This window comes from Parus major, chromosome 5, assembly GCF_001522545.3.
Source record: "Parus major isolate Abel chromosome 5, Parus_major1.1, whole genome shotgun sequence".
In the NCBI taxonomy this organism is placed as follows: domain Eukaryota; kingdom Metazoa; phylum Chordata; class Aves; order Passeriformes; family Paridae; genus Parus; species Parus major.
In genome coordinates this window covers 14287419-14307921 of record NC_031774.1, presented here as the reverse complement: position 1 = coordinate 14307921, position 20503 = coordinate 14287419, and the positions used below count along the sequence as shown (strand labels likewise).

At 41.8% G+C, this 20503-nt stretch overlaps 1 protein-coding gene across 8 annotated transcripts in view; it reads right to left on the bottom strand.

The window, feature by feature from the left end:
* The window catches only part of OSBPL5 (oxysterol binding protein like 5), a 181394-nt gene that overhangs the window by 43920 nt on the left and 116971 nt on the right, over positions 1-20503 (bottom strand). For 5 of the 8 annotated variants that reach the window (XM_015630224.3, XM_015630225.3, XM_015630227.2 and 2 more), the window contains exons 2-6: positions 16884-17040; positions 11082-11155; positions 9969-10031; positions 1065-1145; positions 312-413 (exon numbers count right to left, since the gene is read on the bottom strand). In XM_015630224.3, the coding sequence (XP_015485710.1) occupies positions 312-413; positions 1065-1145; positions 9969-10031; positions 11082-11155; positions 16884-17040 (477 nt within the window). Of the gene's footprint in view, positions 1-311; positions 414-1064; positions 1146-9968; positions 10032-11081; positions 11156-15341; positions 15441-16883; positions 17041-20503 lie in introns of those variants that run through there. The other 3 variants (XM_015630229.3, XM_015630223.3, XM_015630231.3) reach the window with 3 other exon arrangements.

The window sequence follows — 20503 nt, the reverse complement described above, 5'->3', positions numbered from 1 at the left end:
TTCAGAGAGGAACAAAGAGAGAAACATCATCACTTCCCTTTGTACTATGCCCTTTTTGAGTCCTTGATGCTGCTTAAGGACATGGAATAGACCAATTGAGTTAAGGAGGAAAGTAAATACCCACAGTTCCACTTTTACAGCAGTTATTTAAATAAAGCTTGAGTTGAAGTTACTTTACAGTAACTTCAACTCAAACCTATTTGGTCTTCTTTCACTTAATAAAGTGAAAGTGTATACATCTCACACACATCACCTACTTCACATCTCATTTTTTTCCCACAAGCTCAGAAGAAATTGTCTCTATCAAATACCTTCAGCCAGTCTGCTGTGATCACCACACTGGGATCCTTCAGAGCACTGAAGAGTTGTTTGGTTGCTCTTTTCTTCTCCTGCCTGTAATTTTTTTTTTGTACCTGGTTGAGAACAGAGAAAATATAGTAGCTGTAATTGTGGCCTCTTTTGGGGAGGAAAGAACATAATGGATTAAGGACAGTTATGTATAGCACGACAAGAACTTGACCCAGCCCAGGTTCCACAGAAACAAGCACAAGGAAGAATAAAAACATAACGAGAGAACAGGCATTTTCTTTGCTCCTGAAGTTTCATTAAACACAACCTAGTTTGTCTTTTCTTCGGAGGGGAAAGAAAGAGGCTGGATACCCAGTCTTCTTCACCCCTCAAATCCAAGAAACTAAATCTAATGTTCATTCATTTATACTATTTGTTTGGTAGACAAGGAAGTGTTCAAGCTACAATTTGCTCGGTTTGCCTAGGCAAGTCTGTCCTAACAAGAGCAGTGAAGGATTACAATCCTCTTGAGGTGTCTAATGGTTCCAGAACACAGTGAAAATAATTACACTGATCTGTTCTGCTTGCAGGATATCACCTAATCCTGTGGATAAAGCCTGTAAATGTCCTTCACCTATAATGACTCCTAAAAGATTCAGAGGCTTCTCTGGGTCTTGGGAAATGACTCTGACTTGTTTCCAATGGTTTGTTTGGAAGGTACCATTTGTTTTTTAAAAGAAAGTCAGCTGATGATGACCTGGCTGCTTTGCACATACCTTCAGTGTTTCCTTCTTCATGAATTTGGCTGTGGGAGACACACACTCTTTGTCAGACCCATTGCAAAGCTTATATTCGATCTAAAAAAAATAGAGAGAGAAGAAAGTAGGAATGTGTTAACATGAAAATGTTCAAGTTATGCTCTGACAAAGTGTTGTTTATAACTTTCAGAAATCCATGAAAGAGCTGATTGCAGACTTCAGCAGTGGAACACCAAACAGGTGCACATAATGTAAAATACAGTGCAGTCCAAACTTCCCTTTTATACCCATGACTGGTCGGGAAATCCCCCACCAAATTTTCTTTGTATTCCTCCCACGCAGACATTAATCTTTGTTAAAAAAAATAAACAAAAAACCCAACAAAACAAGAAAACAAAACAGAAAGCCAAAAAATTATTTCTAATTTTGAAAACTGCCTAACTCTATTCATATATGAAAGCATTTCAATTACTAGAATAAAGTTTATGAGGAATTTGTTATAGATTTTTCAGAATAGACTTGCTACTGGCAATGACTCTTGCACTGACTGAAATGTCCAAAACATGGGTGGGCAAGAAATGTTACAGATAATACAGGAAAATCACCTTCATCTTGGCTTTGCAAAATGAAGCACAAAATATAAACAGTCACTTCAAATTGTGTTTGATAGTGTCATTGCTGTTTAAATTCACTTTCAGAAACTACAGGTTGATCTCCTGACTATGCTGATGGGCTGCAGAAGTGCTTTACTTTCATTAGGCATAATGACAGCATTTCTGTTACCAAAAAAAAGCATGTTTAGAAAGTGCAGCTCTCCAGAGAAAGTGTGCCCACAATGAGGACCCCCACATGGAAAGGTTCTGTCAGCAAATTGTACAAAACCTGGGCAGGGTTAGTGGTGAAAGAATTATGGTACAGTCTGGACTCTGCTGCTTTTTATGTGACCTTGGGGAAGTTACTTTCTCTGTATCTCTCTTCCTTCCAACCTTTCATGTGTCTGATGCATTCAGACTGTGATCTTTTGGGGTCAGACACTGTCTCTCCCAGTCATACATGAGAGTTTTGTAAGAAAACCTTAGCCCTCAGCCACCTTCATTTAATGAGTGTGACACAAAAATGAGCTGTACTAAGAAAAAAATGTATCAAAAATATTTCCAATTTATAAATTCACTGCTATGATGTGAAACAAACCCACTGGGCTCTCAGAATTCCTCTCCTTTATGTCACAAATTGATGTAACAATTTTACAGCACCTTCACTTTCGACAGACCCACTTCATTTTTCCCTCCCAGTGACACAGAAAATTCTTGGGCTACTATAGCCATGAACTATGCTGTACATTAATGACAGGCAGATCAGTCCTTTTCACGTGACTCAGAGAAAAACACAGAAATGCATGACCAGATCACAGCAAAGAGGCCATCAACTATGCCTTGGAGACAGGGGCAGAAGCAAAAATAGGAGGGAGGGCTGACTGCTCAACTGAGCAAAACTCCTTGTAGGTGATGCAGAATTAGAGATCAGGAGCAGAAGGTGCAATTTGCAACACAGCCATCGTTGCTGTAGAACCTATTACTTGTTCTCACATTCCCTTCTCTTTCACTAAAACCAAAACCACACATGATACTTCAAAAATGGAGAAATGAAAACTCTATGATCACACACAAAGGCCAGCGACAGCCCTGATGTGACTGTTTACTTTACAAGGCAACTTGGATCCACTCAAAGAAAAGGCCAGCTCCTGGACTCCTGAAAACCATTCAGTGTTTGCCTTTTTTGTTTCCACAGAAAGATGAACCTGCCTCCTCTACCTACACAGCTGTCTCTGATTCCTATTTTGTGCTTTGGACTTCACTGTAAAAACACTAGGTTTATGCTGGGACCACTGCCCAGATGTGACATCTGAGCAGAGAGTTATGCCCCCAAAGTCTTTGTCACATTTCAAAGGGCAGTAGCAGACATTTGGGAGATATGCTATAAGCCTTTCTCTATGAAGAAACATTTCCAAGTGCCTAAATATCTTTGAGTAAGAATCCTTCAGCATTATTAGGAGATTATGCTTTCATGATCCGAGATGTGTGTCCTCTGAAATTGGTCAAAAGAATTCTCCCCTTTTCTCTCAATTAACAGGAAGAATGTCCTGTCCTTGAGACACAACTATCAGCCAATTGTTTATTAGTAATTTCACTCCCTCTGGCCTGAGAGATCAGACAGAGAGAAACACTGTGTACTAGTCCTCATTAGCCAGCGTGACAGGCAGAAAAAGCACAGATGTTCCCAAGATTCTAGGAAATACTCCTCAGGTGCCTGCAAAGCATCAGAATACAAAGAATGCCTTTTGCTTACAATTAAAACAAGTTACAATCACTTGTTATATAGAAAATTACACCTTAGTGCTTATATAAAGAATGAATTTTTTGGCCCCTAAGCTCACTTGGCTTGGGGAGATTTGCTTGCAGCAAAGGCTTCCAACAACCACAGCAAACCTGAGGCTAGACCTGCTGCTCGTGGGGAACCAGCACTGACACAGACAGAGGCACTTCCACTGCTCCACCAGCCCCACCTGCCTCCTCCTTGGAGTCTCTCAGGGTCATGCTAAAAATAGAGTTGAACAAGCACAAGACTTCAAACCTGGGATGTTCATACAGACAGACATTGATTCTGATTCTTTGGGAGAGCTGACTCCGTGACCAAGGACACTGGTGCCCAACTCCAGCCAATGCTGCTGTGCACACCATCAAACCAAGCACACAACACCTGATGAAGGGATAATCTTCCCTGACACCAGCACAGCCTTTAGGAGCTCAATAAATACAGTGGAACGTGGCTAAAACCATTTCAAACTGGTCCTTCACTTAGTTAAAGCAGCTGGATGAAGAGCTTTGGAGGGTGCTGCTGCAGTGGTTCCTGAACCACTGTGCTGCTTCCTTCAGGCACTCCCTCCCCCAGGTTTGGGCTACACCTTGACATGCTGAATCTGTGAACCCAGCCTGTAAGGGGAAACAGGGCCACAGACATGGTGGTCACCAAGACAGGCTTAAGAGTGGATGAGAAAGAAGCAGTAGTGTTGGTACTCACTGCCCATACAAGAATTTCTACACATGGGAAAATAAGTTTCTGTTCTTCTATGTCCCAAAAATGGTGATATACCTTCTAACTGTGTGACCAATGCCACAGAGATGGTTGCAAAATACTTTATGAAGAGAGAGAAAATGTTACTATAACTAAGCCACAGTTTTAACTAGGAGTCATGGACAAACTTTCAGATGTGCCTGACCTGGGACTTTTGACAGTTCCCCATTTAGTTTTTAAGGAGGCAGACTGATTGCTTCTTCCTCCCAACTTTGCCTCTTGTTATGCATATCAGGATACACAATCACTGATCTTAAACAGCAGCTTGCTGGCAAGGAAATGGACGATCTCCAGCTCTACACAGCAAAAATCATTGTTTTTCTGGTTTTAAAGTTCCTGCTTTCTCACAGGACAGGTGGTATCTAAGTCCCCAGGACAGCAAAACATAGCTACCCACGCTGCTGATAGCAATGATAGCTCCTCTAGGATTACCCAGCTAAATGACTTGATGTAATATGATTTCGTATTTTAACATTAATCTGTCTTAATGATTTTGTTTGTACCTTGTGGCATTCACTAAATTTGGGCCATCAGCTCTAAAGATTCCCAAGACATAGCAGGGTCTCACATTGCTAAGATGCATCAAGAGCATTTCATGATGTCTTTCTACTGCCCTGCCTTTTCCAGCCTGGCAGAAAACTATGAGAAGCCATTTGTCATCACAGCAAGTCTTCCAAGGAAACTGGGAAAATGTTTGTGCAGAGTATCAGAATCTGGGCCCCACTCTGTGCAGCAACATGTGAACAATATTGGCCACAGATGAGACTTTGTACAATGGGAGAGTAAGGAATTTGTGCCCTTTTTAAAGAAAGAAAAAGCCCACTGGAGTATTCTAATAAGAAAGCAGTAAGTAGGCTTCCCATATTCTGGTTCCCATAAAGAGGGAAGTCTGTTAACCTACCAAAAACTTTCACCAGAGCATGCTGCAGCACTTGCAGGGAGAAGGAACTGTTGTCCTTTTTCAGTTCTCTGAAAAAACCTGTTCTTTTCAGGACCGAGTGATGACCTCACCACTGACAATGGGCTGTACTGTACTCAAAAACATACTTTTTATCCCAGTTAAGTTTCTGTTCCCTTTCATCTCAGTTGTAGAGCTCTGGAGATTCACTGCTGATTGTTAGCAGTCATCACAATACACTAACACTTATGCCAGGCTTCGCAAGAGAGCCTGCAGAGTCCTCACAATAGTGCTATTCTCATCCAGTGTCTTTTTGGTGACTTCATTTCCAAGAGAAACCAAATAATTTCACAGAAAAGCAGCCTGTGATCAGCTCCAATGTGGGGGGTGCCAGCCCATCAGCATGCCAGCCATGCCTAGGACAACAGGAAGAGGAATATCCTGTTACTTAGCACAAGCAATCCTCGCTGCACAACAGCCAGAATTATTCCAAATCAGAAACATTTCAATAAAGTCATTCTCAAGCTGTGCTCTGCATGGTAACAGCAGTGACAGCTTACAAGTTTCCCTTCCGTCTTCTTCACATCCAAGAGAGAGAGAAAGACGAGACCAGATGGAAATTTGAAAGCAGAACAAAAGAAGCTGGGGTTATAAGTTATGCTTCACAAAATCAGTGACATGTCCTTGATCAGATGTAATTTCTCCAGCATCTTTTCCACATATAATTGCTAAAAATCGCAAACAGAAATGAAAGAAATTAAAGTTGTTTAAGTAGTGTAAAAACTATGGAAAAGCTGCGTTTGACATTACAACTGAGAAACTCCGTGTTACTTATGTGAATATTCACAGATATCTCAACCAAATGTAAGGAATTTTGGTTTCCTTATATTATAAGCAGTTCTTTTTGAAAACTCTTAACTTTTGTTGTGAATTAACAGCCCATCCAAAGCACAGCAGAGTCAGTGAAACAATTCTTACTGACAAATAACCTTCGCAGTAGGAAATATTACCATTCAACTGATATGCTGCATTACAGCAAGCTGAATAATCTTCAACTAAAACTTTCCAGTTGGAAAAGAAACCAACATAATGATCCCTCTTATTTCAACAATGTTACAAAGATACAGCAACTATGTTTACAACTCTGAAATAGCACAATGATTAGCACAAACTGAAAAGCCTGTACAAATAAACAGTTGACATGACAGCAGCATCTGGGGAAAATAGCTGGTGAAATTCAGCCATCCAAACAACTTCAAATATCAAGTAATACCAGTGTTTAGTGGAATCCTTGGCTCCATTGCATCAAATTACAGTAAATAAAGAAAAATTCACAGACCTCACAGGATTTCTACTTGATCATTTAAGTGTGCCTTGCATGGGAAGATCCTTCTGCAAGGTCAGAATATCAAAAGAACGTTTGGGGAGAGATGAGAAGTTGGAGACTGAGAAAGATGTTGTTTCACATGGCTGTCATAGACTTAGTGCCAGCAGAAAGCTGAAACAGTTTTAATTTCCTCTCCAGCTATAGGCACAGCTTTTGTCCCTAGGCTGAGCTTAAACAAGCAAAGTGAGGAATGAAAAACAATTGTACCTGCAGTTTTGCTAAATTGTTTAATAAATAATTTCAATTTCAGCACCTCCATTTGCCCTCACGTTCCTGGTCAGAAACACTAGGCTAAGGAATTACAATCAATGGTGACCTATGCTGACATGATTGCACTGCTATGTTATCAAAGTTATCAACTTTGAGTTACTGCTGTCTACATTCACCTCTGTGAGGCACCCCAGTGTTTTCAGGGATTGTATGTACCTACACAAGTTAGGGATGCTCCATGTTTTCCACTTAACATGCAAAATCCCACCCCTCTTCAACCTGATTTTCCCAAAATACTCCAGGCTACATCTCTGCTCAGCTGAAATCAGCTGCAAAGACCTCTGTGGACAACTGTGACTACCCTAAAGTGCTGCACATGGAATTGAGGAAGCAAAATGTGCTGAACCAGGGCACAGGAACTGAGTGTAAATAGAGACAACTGGCTCCTCCATCCACAACATGGAGAGCATCAAGTATGGTAAAGAAAAGACAGCAAGGGTCCAGCTAAGCACTGCCACCACCTAGAAGGGCCAGAATCTCCCATTAAGCTCTGCTTAACACACACAGGGGATGTTTCACTCCTGAGTCTCTCCAAGGTGATTCCTACAATATCTGGGTCTGTCTGCCAATCAATTCCTTGGTTTGCTGGCTAAGGGAGAACAGAGGAAGAGGTACCCTTGTAAATTGCCGCATTTGTGAATGATCTTCTATGTTAGTCCGAAGTGTAACCATGACTGGAGTTACCTCAGAGGTCAGGAGCACGATTCATAGATCAAGCAGGGTGAGCCTGAGACAGTATGGGAGTCGTAGCTTAAATCACAGGTGATCAGTATGTGCAGTTTCAAACCACTGTGCAGCTAAAATAAATTTCTAGCAGTCAGTTATATTTGTATTTCAGATTACAAATCACACAATAAAGACCTGAACAATTTGGGCATGTGGAAAAACTCATTCACAGTGCTTTGCCTTCCAATACATCACATAACTGTGTGTGCAACAGCCACACTCCTACAATGTCATAGACTTTACTGCAGCATTAGCGAGGGACCAGAAACAGTGAAGTACCACTGAACTCCAGCTTCAGGATTTTTCTGACTATCTCTTAAAATATACCTCAATTCTTTGTGGCCCTGCATGCATATCAATAGACTCTAGATGCCCTCTAGCCAGTAGAATTAATAGGTAAGCATGGGAAAGAAAGAATGAAAGAGAACATGCAGCACTGCAGACTGCAATAAAAGGTGCCTCAGAGAACTCTAACAGCATCAAATGAGGCACAATGCAAAAGAAAGGTTCCTATCACTATCAGGTGTGTGCTAACTGTACTACCTGGTTGCAGAGACAAGCCTGAGTCTTAGAGACAGTTTGATGATACTTTCACACCCCAACTATGATCCCTCAGCCCAGAAAAAAAGGGCAAAGGGCTCTAAAACAGAGAAAAACTAACAAGAGAAACAATCTGAAATAAGTTAGCTAATATTTTTTCCCCTTTGAAAAAGGAGATGAAAGAGACTCCACTTAAAAAATTAAAGAGGAGGAAACGTGCTGCAGAAAGTTACCAACATAATATGTAGCTAAATTGTGCCTTAAATATGTTCCAAAAATGTGTGGGTTAAGAACCCACAGTTGAAATTACAAATATATATATAGTGCCAAGAACCATACAAACACATTGAAAACAAATGTTCCAGTATCAAATATTTGACTGTACAGACAGGACAACTGGGATGTGTTGACACCTCAGAGAACAGCCCACCCATGAGCACAGGGCAGTGTGGTTGCAGTTAAAAGTCTTTGCAGCACACAAGTTCACAGACATTTATAGGGTTTTTATGCCACATTCTCTCTGCTAACTTGGGCAACCTGCAGCCTTCTGCAATGTGGATGTGGCCTGGGTGAACAAAATGCAGAGCTGTTTCCACCTCACTGATGAAGATGTGAAACAGAAATGCAATTAATGTGCCTTGGCAATGCAGGGAATCCACGGCAGAGTTGGGAATTTGAGGTTCCCCAAGCCCCAGTCCAGAGATCAAATCACTTCACTGGCATTCTTGTCCTTCTTATTACTGAGTAAAAGTAGTTAATCTGCTGTGGTACCTCAATAGTGCTGCTGAAAGAACACTGTACCAAAAGAAGGACAAATATCCATGGCATGAATCTGTAACCTATAACATTTACTTTTTAATCCACTAATTGAACCAGCACACCCTACAGTCCAGTCTCTAGGAATTATTCCCCCCCACTGCTATCAGGAATCTAAATATGACCGAATTAGGGCACACTTCTCCCTTTGGTTCAAGTAGGTGGAATCACTATTTATTTTTAAACTGAAATAGTATGACAGATCCCTACTTACAGTTCTGAAAGCTGACAGTAAGGCTTTATTTTATGGTATAAGAGCTGAGTGAATGCAAAAAATTATGTACTAAACAAACTGACCACCAGTTTGCTTGAATTCTTAAGTAACAGGACGTTTCAAAATAAGGACTCCCTACTGTCCTTGCAAAGCACAACAGAGAGCAAGTTACATGGCTGGAGGAGAGCAAGGTACTGCACAACACAGCAAGGTGAAAATGACAGGTGCTAGAGCACAGGTCCAGGTGGAAAGTCTCAGAATCAAACATCATGTGTCTAAGCAAAATATTCAGGCAGGAAAGAAACACCCAGCTCTGGCCCATTCAGCAGCCAAAGCAATTGCCTGCAACACTGCAAATGAGTAGGCAAGTTGAGGTTCGGTGTTTTGGTGTCATGTCTCTTTTTAGTCCACTGGTGTTTTAGAGCAATTCTGACCATTGAAAAAGCAAAAGCTTGGATTATTGAAAACAAAGCTCATGTCCAGGTTTTGATTCATAGATCTGATGTAGTTGTTTTGTGCTGTGCAGTTTCTCTTAACTCTCAACAATTGTTCCTGGGACTGTCTAGGAGAGACCCACTGATGGCTCCCGGGCACAAAGCATGGCAGAAATCAAGGTGGGCACCCAAATCTTCTATGAGTGCTTCTCCTTTCAAAATCATACCTGTAGGAGACTGAAAAGCAAGGAAGGCCCAGAGGCTGGAAAGACACAGCTGAGCCATGCTCTCACCCAGAAACCACTCATAAATACATTCCTATTCCTGTGTTCATCCTGCATCTCAGAAATCAAACTCCCTTTTGGACAGCATTTCAGTGCTCTGAGCTGTCCTGTCCAGACAAAGTCCTTCTTGTTTACATTCCTAAGTCATTGGAAATTCAACACCACTCCATGTAAGGCGTGCAAAACATCTAGCTTTAAAACACAGCCCTGGATGCAGTTACCTGGTCCTTGGGCTTCTCCACTGCCAGGATAAGTGGGAGGCTGATTTTCCTTGAGGAACCTGCCTGAAAAAGCAAAACCAAGATCGGTTTGCAGCTTGCCAGGTTCCAGCAATAGCAGAGGACATGTACACAAGTCCTTGTTGCATACTCCCAAAGCTCCTCTCATCATCATCTCCCTGTGCTGACCTCTGCCAGGGCATCCCAGCAAAACAACCTGCAAGCTCCAGGAAAGCACAGAGAAATATACTGGAAGATGAAGAGATTATTTCCATGTCTCACAAGAAACCACCTGTCTGCAGCTGTTTCTTTCATGCTATATTTTCATTTTGGCTGATGACACTTGCATTTTATAGTTTCATAGTTTAAAATAAATTTAGTTAAAAATTTATTAACTGGTCTCGCTTCTATTTCTAGTTACCCTCCAGAAGCATGTTAGGGAGCTGCAGCCAGAAAAGCTAGTACATGAAACTCAAAGCCAGATCTCATTTATAAGGTTGATTCCATCTCCACAGGAACTCAAACCCTGGCACTCTGTAACTCTTGATCTAGAGGCAGGTTTTGAGCAGTGAGATCCAGAAACTTTAGATTCACTTTTGCCTCTCCCTAACAGGCTGAATGGAAAAGTTGTGTTCAGGAAATGTTGATCAGTTTGTCTTCCTCTCCTGTGAGACCAATTCCCAAAGCTCTCTCCCAGGCTCTCCAGTCACTGTTTCCGATGCTGCGCACTACACTAAATATTACAGTTTTCTTTTGCAAAACAATTAAGATTTATGATTGCCTTGCTGATCAAGAACGGCAGGAGATACCTCTGCTGACAAAATCAACCTTTCAACCATAATTATCCACATCTAATTACACTGTCAAATGAGGCCCAAATAAACCATGTTCTTCTGTGGTAGGTGATATCAAGCCAGAGGAAAGTGCAGGCTTCCTTGTCATCCCAACCATGCAAAAACACTCATTTTCTTTCCCTCAAAATACACACACACAGTTCCTGCAGAAACAGAGAGAGAGGCTTTCTCAATGACTTCAAAAAAGAAGGGTAAGAATGATTAATAGCATCCTGAGAAGAAATGAAATCAAGACTGGGAATGGTTCCCTATCCCAAAGTACCTTGCTAATGAAGTTTGGAGTCTGTGGTGTCTCATCCTTCAGGGCCGATGGGCTGTTTCCTTCCACATCTTTTCCTGCAACAAAAATATGTGATTCAAAACCAGAGAAATTCTGTGCAAAACCATGGCTCATCATGGCCTGAGAAGGGCTACTGCTAACAGCACACAAGGGGAGTTATGAGCAAGAGCAAGCACACCATGATCCCAGAGAGGGATCGTATAGAATTTGAAATAGCCTCGATCCTCATGCTTGGGTAACAAGACTGCTCAAAACACTATGGAAAACCAGAATGATGGTTGCAAAGTTCAGCATTTGAAAGCTGGAAAAAACCAGAAATAAAGTTGCTTATGCATCCTTAATCAGCTCCCTTCTGTGTCCACATTATGATGCAGTCTTTAATTACATTACCACAGTCAGTTCTTTCCTTGCATACCCCATGCCTTGTTCAGTGCAAATAAGAAATGTAATTCAGTTAATAAGCAGCTATTCAATCTTTCTTGGTCAGTATCTGGCAACTATACACTGATGCACTTGATAGCATGCTTTGTTGGACAAATAATAACCACAGTCACAAAATGCTACAGAAGACAGAAGAGTATCTATGCATAATTAGTAAAACAAAATTAAAAAACCCCAACACACTTGCAGAATATCAATGTCTTCTGACTTACTTGTTAAAATAAGAAATATTTTAAATTTACGAGCAGTAAATGAGTACTGTTACATTTTCCAATCATTGTAGAAATATATTGCCACTACTCAAATATCCTAAACTTGCATACATTATATACTGGCATGAATGTGTGCAGTCCTGGTCCAAGCAATAAAATGTAATGATAAATACCGTTCTTTTGGCCAAATGTAATCATTGCCTTACAGTAAAAGAAAGCACAGAGCTTCTATTAAAAAAAATGCCAAAAAACAGAATCTGATGAGACTAGATTTTTAGTGCCAAGACAGTCATTATTAACCAATTACAATGTCATTTTCTTCTCAGCATCACTGGCAATCAGAGCTTCAGAATACAGGATGCAGTAAAGAACCACCAAGACAGTGTAACACAGTCCCTTTGTAGCACACTGAAAATGTGGGAAAAATATAAAAATTATAAAATATAAATAAAATAATAAAAATAATGAAAAATTATAAAATATAAAAATATAAAAAATTTAGACATTTTCAAAATAATGTGTGGGCCAACCTTGGAAACACCACCAAATCCAAAATCAACACAGGAAAACCCTGATTCTCCCAAAGTCAGTAGAAGCTGTCACAGATGTGTCTGAACCATAATTTCACCTGGAATTATCAGAGCAGCCATTTAAGAAGCCAAGCTGTTAGAAAACTGTTAGAAAAGTCAGCCACAGAAGCCCATGCTGTGACAGGAGGCCTGGCAGAAGAGGGAGAGCATGTGCTCTGCTCATGTGGTGGAGTGGAGTGGAGGAAGGACCCATCCAGACATGCAGGATACTGATGCCACAACATGGGACCCTGATCTCAAACTACTTTCTTTGCTGTCAGTCCTCCCCTGGAAACACTGAGCCCTAAATAATGCACTCAGAATCCTGATGTTTGTGGGAAGGAAAAAGTTAAAAAAAAAAAAAAAGTCCCCAGTGGCCAGAGATTTGACAGTGCTTTTGTGCTACCATGACAAGTGGGATGGCCATAAGCACTGTTGTGCATGGATTAGAGCCTAGATCTCAATACTTTTTCTTTCTCTCATGCCATTTTTATCTCTATAACCCCCATTCTCCCTGAAAGAGACAGAGGAGGATGGAAAAAACTCATAAAGCCATGTAGCTGCTGTGCTTGTTTCCCATGAAGTTTTTTTCTGCACATGTATGGGAAAGTAACATATGGTCTAAAAGTTCAAATAAAGTTAATGGGAATCAGCTGCTGTCTGCTCCAAGGGAATGGTGTCTATTAGCATGACAGAATTCACATCCATTCTTTATTATGTCTTTATTATTTCTTATAGAAAGCTTAACTCCAAGCTTGTAGTCATACAAAAAGCCTGGATGTGAGACATTTCTGCCTCCTCTCAGTAATGCAATTATAAGGATTTGCGCCTGAACAATGAGATTTTCCCTGTTCCTGAGGTTCTGGACAGTCCTGCTCACAAAGCATTATGGAAAAAAAAGGAACGGGCAATTCTTACTGTATAATTTGCAAGGCTTCATTAGGTATGTTCATGAAGCAACATCTACTAGTTTCTTATGCTAAGTGCACTAAGTCTACTGGAGATTGTGAGGGAAAGGCTGTTTCTCAGAGGAGAGCTATCTCTGCCGTCTGTCTCAAGCAGCCCTGCCGCAGCCATGCAGAAGGAGAGGGCCAGCCCTTGTTTGGAAGGCAAATTTCATAGTCCTTCATAGGACCTTCATAGGAACAACATGGAAGTTTCTCAAAAACCCACGCACACAGTTAACTGCACAGAAAGCACAAAGGTGAGAGTCTCAGCCCAAGCACAACAGATACAGCCACCTCAAGAAAATAAATAGGAAACCACAGAAAAACATAAGAGGAGCTAAACATGAACTGGCTATAGAAGCTAAAAAATTTATCTCCCTGATCAAGAAAACACAACACCCACAATAGAAAGAGAGATGAATCCTGCAATTTAAAGTGCTGGCTGCTACCAGGGTACACAAAGGGTCCTCCACAAAGTAGCCCAGAAGTTCTGCACCAAATAACAAAAAACATTTTGGAAAGAGAATCAGTAGTGCTTATGGAAACAACCTTCATCACATTGAGAAGAAAACTGCCAGTACTCCAGTCTTGTGGCTGGAGAGTAGAATTACTGATACTTTCTTCTTATCCATTTCTGTCATGCACAGGGGAATTAAATATTTAGTTCCTTTTTAGAACAGTAGCCATTTCCTTTCTTTGGTTTACTGCTGAGTATCAATCTGACAGGTGCATTTGCCTTTCCTCTTTATAAGGAATGATAAAGCAAGCATGACTGGTAAACTATAAGAGGAAATACAAGCTCTGATGTGTGACAAAACTACTGTGAATAAAACCCATTTCTACTGTAACTATCAGCCACACGACCCAGTGTGAACACCTGAAACATAGTTCCATGTATCCTTCACAGGAAAATTCCCATATTCGTGAAAATACATCTCTTAAGATGCAAATAAGCTAATCTAAATTTTAATTCAAAGACTCTGTGTGATCTTGCAGCCTAATCAAAAAGAGAGATTCTGTAAAAATTCTTGCACCAATAAATTTCCTGTCCTCTGAAACAGAAACTAGAGAAAGGTTCTCTGTCCTCATGGCTAAGTGAAAGACAGACATGAACAAGGAACAAGAATTCATGTCTCTAATTTGTGAGCTCTCTATAAAAAGAAAGTATCTTACTCAAATTTCTCTCAGTTACAAGAATCATTAGCACTTTTGTATGCAAGCAAAAAGCAAGAAGTCCGAAGTGTTATTTCAGATAGTGCCCTCTGCATTTCCCATATGTTTCCTTTAAAAAAAATTCTCTTGCTGAACTGAATCTCCACAGTGTAGCTCTCCTGAGGTGTAAAGTCTGTCACTCTCTTCTGTCTGAAATATTTCCTTGCACATCTTCATTGCTGGAGGGCAACCCAGGTGATGGTGCAGTGGGACCTGCAGCTCCAGCCACATCACAACCCACTGAATTCCAGACAGGAAATCACTGGGTTTTGCTGCCCACTGCACCCACTCAACACAATCAGCCCAGTGCTCACATAAAGGAAATCTGCTGGGCTCAAGCACCAAAACACAGACCACTGGAAAAACCTCAAGAACTGAAAGCGCATTTAAAACAACAGAGAAAAATAGAGAACAGAGAAATATGGGATACAGCTTATGGACACAGACCTGTGGCTTATCTATGGAGATAGCAGAATAGCAGAGTTGTTTAGAGGTTTAGAAGGTAGAGAGAAGCACACAAGGCTCAGAGGAAAACAAGGCAGAAGCAGCACCAAAGAAGTGAAAGCAGAGCCTGCCATAGGAAATGGCAGCTGAACATGAAGAATAACATGCCTTTCTTGCAGGAAATAAAGAGGAAAACAAAGAGACAAGGCAGCTCCACAGGGATGGGAAAATAAATTAAAGAAGTAAAAGAGGAGTAAGGATAGACAAAACCCCAGACTCCCTGCAAGAAATACCCTGACACAGCAAATTCTGTTTGTTTAAAAGAGATACTCTCTCCTTTACAAACCCTTTAGCCTATGTTCTTCCTTGGCAATACTGAGGGCTACAGCCCTCACTGACACCCATGCTGGAGATTACCTGGGAGAGCTGTGCAGCAGGACAGAAGATCCATCATGGGTTAAGGCATTTGCTCTACTGAGCCCTGCAAAGGCTGCTGCAGGGATCAAGGAGAAACAAAGGGATGGGGGAAGCTGAGGAAGAGAAAAATTCTTCCAGCCACCTCCTCCACACTGAAACCTTCAACTTTCCCTAGCTTCTAAAATATTACGGTACTGAAGTACCACTGTGAGGGAGTCAGTAACTTTTTTAGCATTGAAAATGCTGATAAGAACTGAAGAAAGAACTGGGCAAACTCTAAGCCATGGCTCTCCATCAAAGCAAAGAGAAGTGAATACAGGCTGAAAAATCAGCCCTTCAGCTCCCAAGGACAGCAGAAGTGAGCTATTTATTTGCCACACATTTGTACAGACTGTACTTATGGACAGTCAGCTGTTCAGAAGCTCCTCCAGGTTTGAAATGTATGAGGTTTTAGATGTTCCATTTTAAATTGTTTTCAATTTGATTACTGAAAGGTTGTTGAAGCTTCCAGCCGCCTCAGTGACAGCCAGAATTAGTCAGGACTGCTGAAAATAGGCTCCCCACTGCCTTACAGCAGGCACTCACAAACAAAATACCTGCAAAATCAGAGGCCCTTGAAACCTTTGCACTTAAATACAATTAGCTCAGGAAACACAGACCTGGCTCTGCACTATATCTGCAAAGCCCAGAGAGTCTGTTGGGTGCTATATCTATGAGCACTGAAACCTTCAGACAGATGCTGTGTTCTTTCTCCAGATATCAGTGTTTTGAGACCTCACAACGGTGCTGTGAGATGTGACTATTTAGCACTGATGTGGCAGCTGCAGATGACAGCTCATGAGTGCCACCTGAAGCACTTGTTTACAGACTGGAACAGAAGCATTGTCTGCAGGCTGCAATCAAGGGAAGACTTCAGCTTTTACTATGAGCAACAAATTCTGAAACAATAAAATGAGCTCTTTTTCTTTCAAGAAAGATGCTAGGAGATTCAAAGTTAAAAAAAAAAAAAAAAGATGTAAAGAGAATGCTTAAAAGCAAGTCTGAGATTCATTGTCAAGATTCCTGATACTTGTAGTGCTTGTAGATATTTACACAACATTAACCACAGAAATTTTGCCCTTATAATATTTATCCTGGACTCTAAATCTGAGCAGGGAAACCTGCCATGAAACATCTGCAAATGGGGACAGTAAATTTTAAGCAAGTCCAATGCTTAGGGTGAAACACACCAAGTGACTTGAAGTGGATATGCTTGAAAACATTATAGAAATTTTTTAAATGTAAGGCCATGCAGCATTTAAACAGTTACAAACCCCAGTTCTCAAGCCCTCCATTCCCACTTAATGCCATGACAATGAAAAATAACAGCATCATGGAAGCAGCACTGTCTGGGATCCAATACTATCTGTACTGCAGCAGCATCTCTCACTTTCTCTTTCACATTCTTGTTTCTGTTTGTTTCCTGGCAGCATGCTAAAACATCTACTTGCAGTCGAGCACCTGAGGCTCACTACTTTCTGCACTGACACACCAGAAACCAACCTGGGCTGAGCGGGTAGATGTCATTGTCGGCCCCGAAGAACAGGTTGCGCGTCAGCTTGCGAGGATCGACCTTCTGAGGGGTGGACGAGGCCGGACAGAGGGAGAACCTGCGACGAAGAAAGTTCTCCTCCTTCATGGCATGAGCTGTGGGGGTTTTCTGAAAAAGAAAGGTAAAGATTATAGTTAATTTCAAGATACAGGAAAACAAAGTTTTCACACCTAGATGGCTCCACTGCTTCAAAGCCACCGAATCCCATGCAGTGTGTCAGATCTTTTTACAGAGTGCCAGAAGGCTATGCAGGGAAAAAAACCCAACCCTATATCAGTTTGAAGCTACAGTTGCTGATTTGCTGACTCTCAGTATTTGTAAACTGTCCTGAAGGAGGACTCTGCTCCTCAGTGAATCCAGGTAGTATAACATCTTCCTGCCTACAAGGATCTATCAGGATATAGCTACTCACTGGGTCTATTCAGTGCCTAACATCCAGTACACAGTGCCTGAAACTCTTTTTTTGTTTTTTTTTTTTAAAGCTTTTGATTCTCATAAATATAAATGCAACTCCACTGGTGTCAGCAGAGTTACACCATCTCTACACAAACCAGCATTAATCTGAGCAGCGTGGAGGAAGACCAGCTGCATTGGCTGCAGGGTTCACACCAGTCTCTCCCACCTTCATTTCCTATTACATCACATATAAATGATTTTGGTTTCTTTAAAATGGCATTAGGACCAGCCTGGTAGTTTGATCAATAAAATAAAAGTTCTGTGAGGGTAAAGACCCCAAAAGCTTCCCTGCACCCCTGTATTGGTGGTACTTTGCTCTTTACCACCACTTGGCTAATGCCTTAGACCATACTGTCTGGAATTAAAGGGTTTTTTATACCCATCCAACAAACAGTTCTTTCTTACCCTTTACAGGCAGATATTATGACTGTCTCCTCACTAAATTACAGGCTTTATCTGCTACCAATGTGCAGCCAGAGGCAGGGCTCTGGATAGCAGCAAGAAGCGTCAACCCAGCCTTTGGGTGGGCATCCCTCACCAGAAGGTCTGCTGCTTCTCTTGGGGTCTGAGGTAAGGAAAATCCTTTAAGGACAGTACACATTTCCTGAAAAGCCTCTCCAAGTTTCCCCATCTCTTTTAGGCTACTGGGAAAACAAAGAAGAAAAGGTTGCCAGAGTCACAGTGCAGTTTGGAAGGGCAGGACCAACATGCTCCTAAGGTGACCCTCAAGGCACAGATGGGAAATAAGCTGATAACAGGCTAGAAGACCCTCCACTACCCTTCCTGCTTCCAGGAAAACCCCTGTGCTTGTGCTGACCAAATGCCCCAATTTCAAGGAGAACCTTCAACAGCCTCTTGGAGATCAGCCTTCACAGCCAAGACATGAGGGGATGTCATGAATGTGTCCCAGTGTGAGGAACTCCCCTCCCTTGTTTTATCTGGGCTCTGTACCTCTGTGTGCCCTGCCAATCCCTGGAGATGACAGGCCCGATGTTTCAGGTTTTGCAATTTTTAAACATTTATTTGCCCAGCAGGCTGCATCAGCTTTATAAAAAAGTTTCTGTGTAGAAGGCAAGAGAGAAGCTGCTCCTTCTTTCCTGCAATAGAAGACCTCAGTGCCCAGGAGCTTAATTTGATCTAAACCAGGCTGGACTCCAGCAAAGCACACAGGTTACCAAAACCACTTTCAACAGCAGGTCTTTCTGAACCCAGCTCACCATGGGATGTGTGAGACATCAGGGTCTGTAACATCCAGCAACAGGCTAAAGGGTAGCAGGTTGGGCTAGCCCAAAGATGGGACTTCCCCGGGCTACACAGCTGCCACTTGAAGGGGATGTGTGTCCCCTGTGGGCCTGCATCATCTGTGAAGGATAAAACAAGCTCTGTGCAGTGATTGCCAGGAACTCCAAAAGCCCAAAAGCCATCAGCACAGCACCCACCATGAAGTGCTGTAAGACAGCACACACTCAGCAGCAGAACTTTCCTGCAGCCCCTTCACACAACTCGTGGTGAAAGGCTTTGTATCTGAGCTCCAGGACATGCACACTGCATGGGGCTGCCACGGCTGAGCCTTTGCCTGGCACCTTGTGCAGGGCCATGTTTCAGGCTGATGACATGTGATGGCAGCCAGGTGAAATGAGGTGGCTGCAGCTTTCCACCTGCTGCTGCCATGCCTCCTGTCAGTCCAACTGCCCAGGAAAGTGCTCTGCAAACTCATCCAGGCTCAAAACATCCCCAGGTTCCCGCTGCAGCCAACAGCATCTCCGAGGCAGCAGGTAACATAGCTAACTTAGCAATGTAAATAAACTCCTGTTTGCTTAGAAACTCTTGATTGCATACTGCTGGGTGAGGAGAAGATGCAAAATTTAACTGCTAACTTTAAAAAAAAGAAAGGAAAGAGAGAAGGAAAACACAGCCAGCTACATGTCTGAAAGCAAAGTATTTAAAAATAATCCAGGTCTAAATAGCTGGGTTTGGAATGCTAACAATGAGCTATTTTTTGTCCTTGTTCCCAGAAAGGCAGTCTCAACTCTTTACCTCTAAAACTGCTCCTTAGTGGCTCAGAACAAAAGCAGATGAGTGGAGTATTTTCCCCCAAAAAGCAGGAATGAGTGAGTTGCTGTGCCAATCATGCAGGAAGGTGTTCAGAAATCCCAGGCCCACCCAGTGGAAGCAGGCTGGAGAACAGGTTACACATATAAAACGTCCATCCATCAGCTCTTACGCCCTGACAGGGCAACAGAAAGGCTGTGTCCATCATCATTTTGTTTCAGCAGTACCATGAGCTATGTCAGTGAAGAACTGCCAGCCAGCTCACACTGATGTCACCAGCAAAACCCCAAAACACAATTTCTTTCAACTGTTGCTCTATTTACCATGCAGAGAGACCGACACACTGATGTTTTGCTCACTTACTATTTCACATTATTTAACCACAGGATAATTGTCAGACTTATTGTGCTGATGCTGTCTCATTCTTGCAGTTATTTAAGCCACCAGCTTGACAGCAGAAAAAATCTGGATGCCTTATTCAACTGGGAACAGCCAGTAACAAAGGCTCAGGTCTGGCTCTTCTCTTACATATCTTCATACAAACTTGTGGCAGCAGCTTTTGACCATTCAGTTCAATTTAAGTTCTTTTCAACTGGTGCTTTTTGGCAGAAGGTGCCCAGGGACTGAAGCTCCCTGAGAAGCAGCAGCAGAGACATGTCTGTCTGTCGGTCTCACACACACACACACACACACACACGCACGCAACCATGCAACACACCATGCCATCAGCATGGTGTTTTCTGGCTTGTTTTTCATAGAGATCTATATAAGAGACATTTGACTCTCATCAACACAAGGTCTTATGTTGATAAGCACAAAATCACAAAAGCAAACTTTTTTCTTTTGTATTTTGGGTTTTCTTAATATATCAGACACTTCTTTCCTTGTCTGGAGAAAATGTAGTTCACATTATTAAGATTCTACAATAAACCTGAAATATTTGGTTTGGTTTCCAAAAGACATCACTGTGTGTGTCTGTACCTATTTCATCCTCCCTCCAAACCCCTCTTGTACCATTTGAAAAAGTCACGGAACTCCAGCAGACATTAGAAAACTTGAAAAT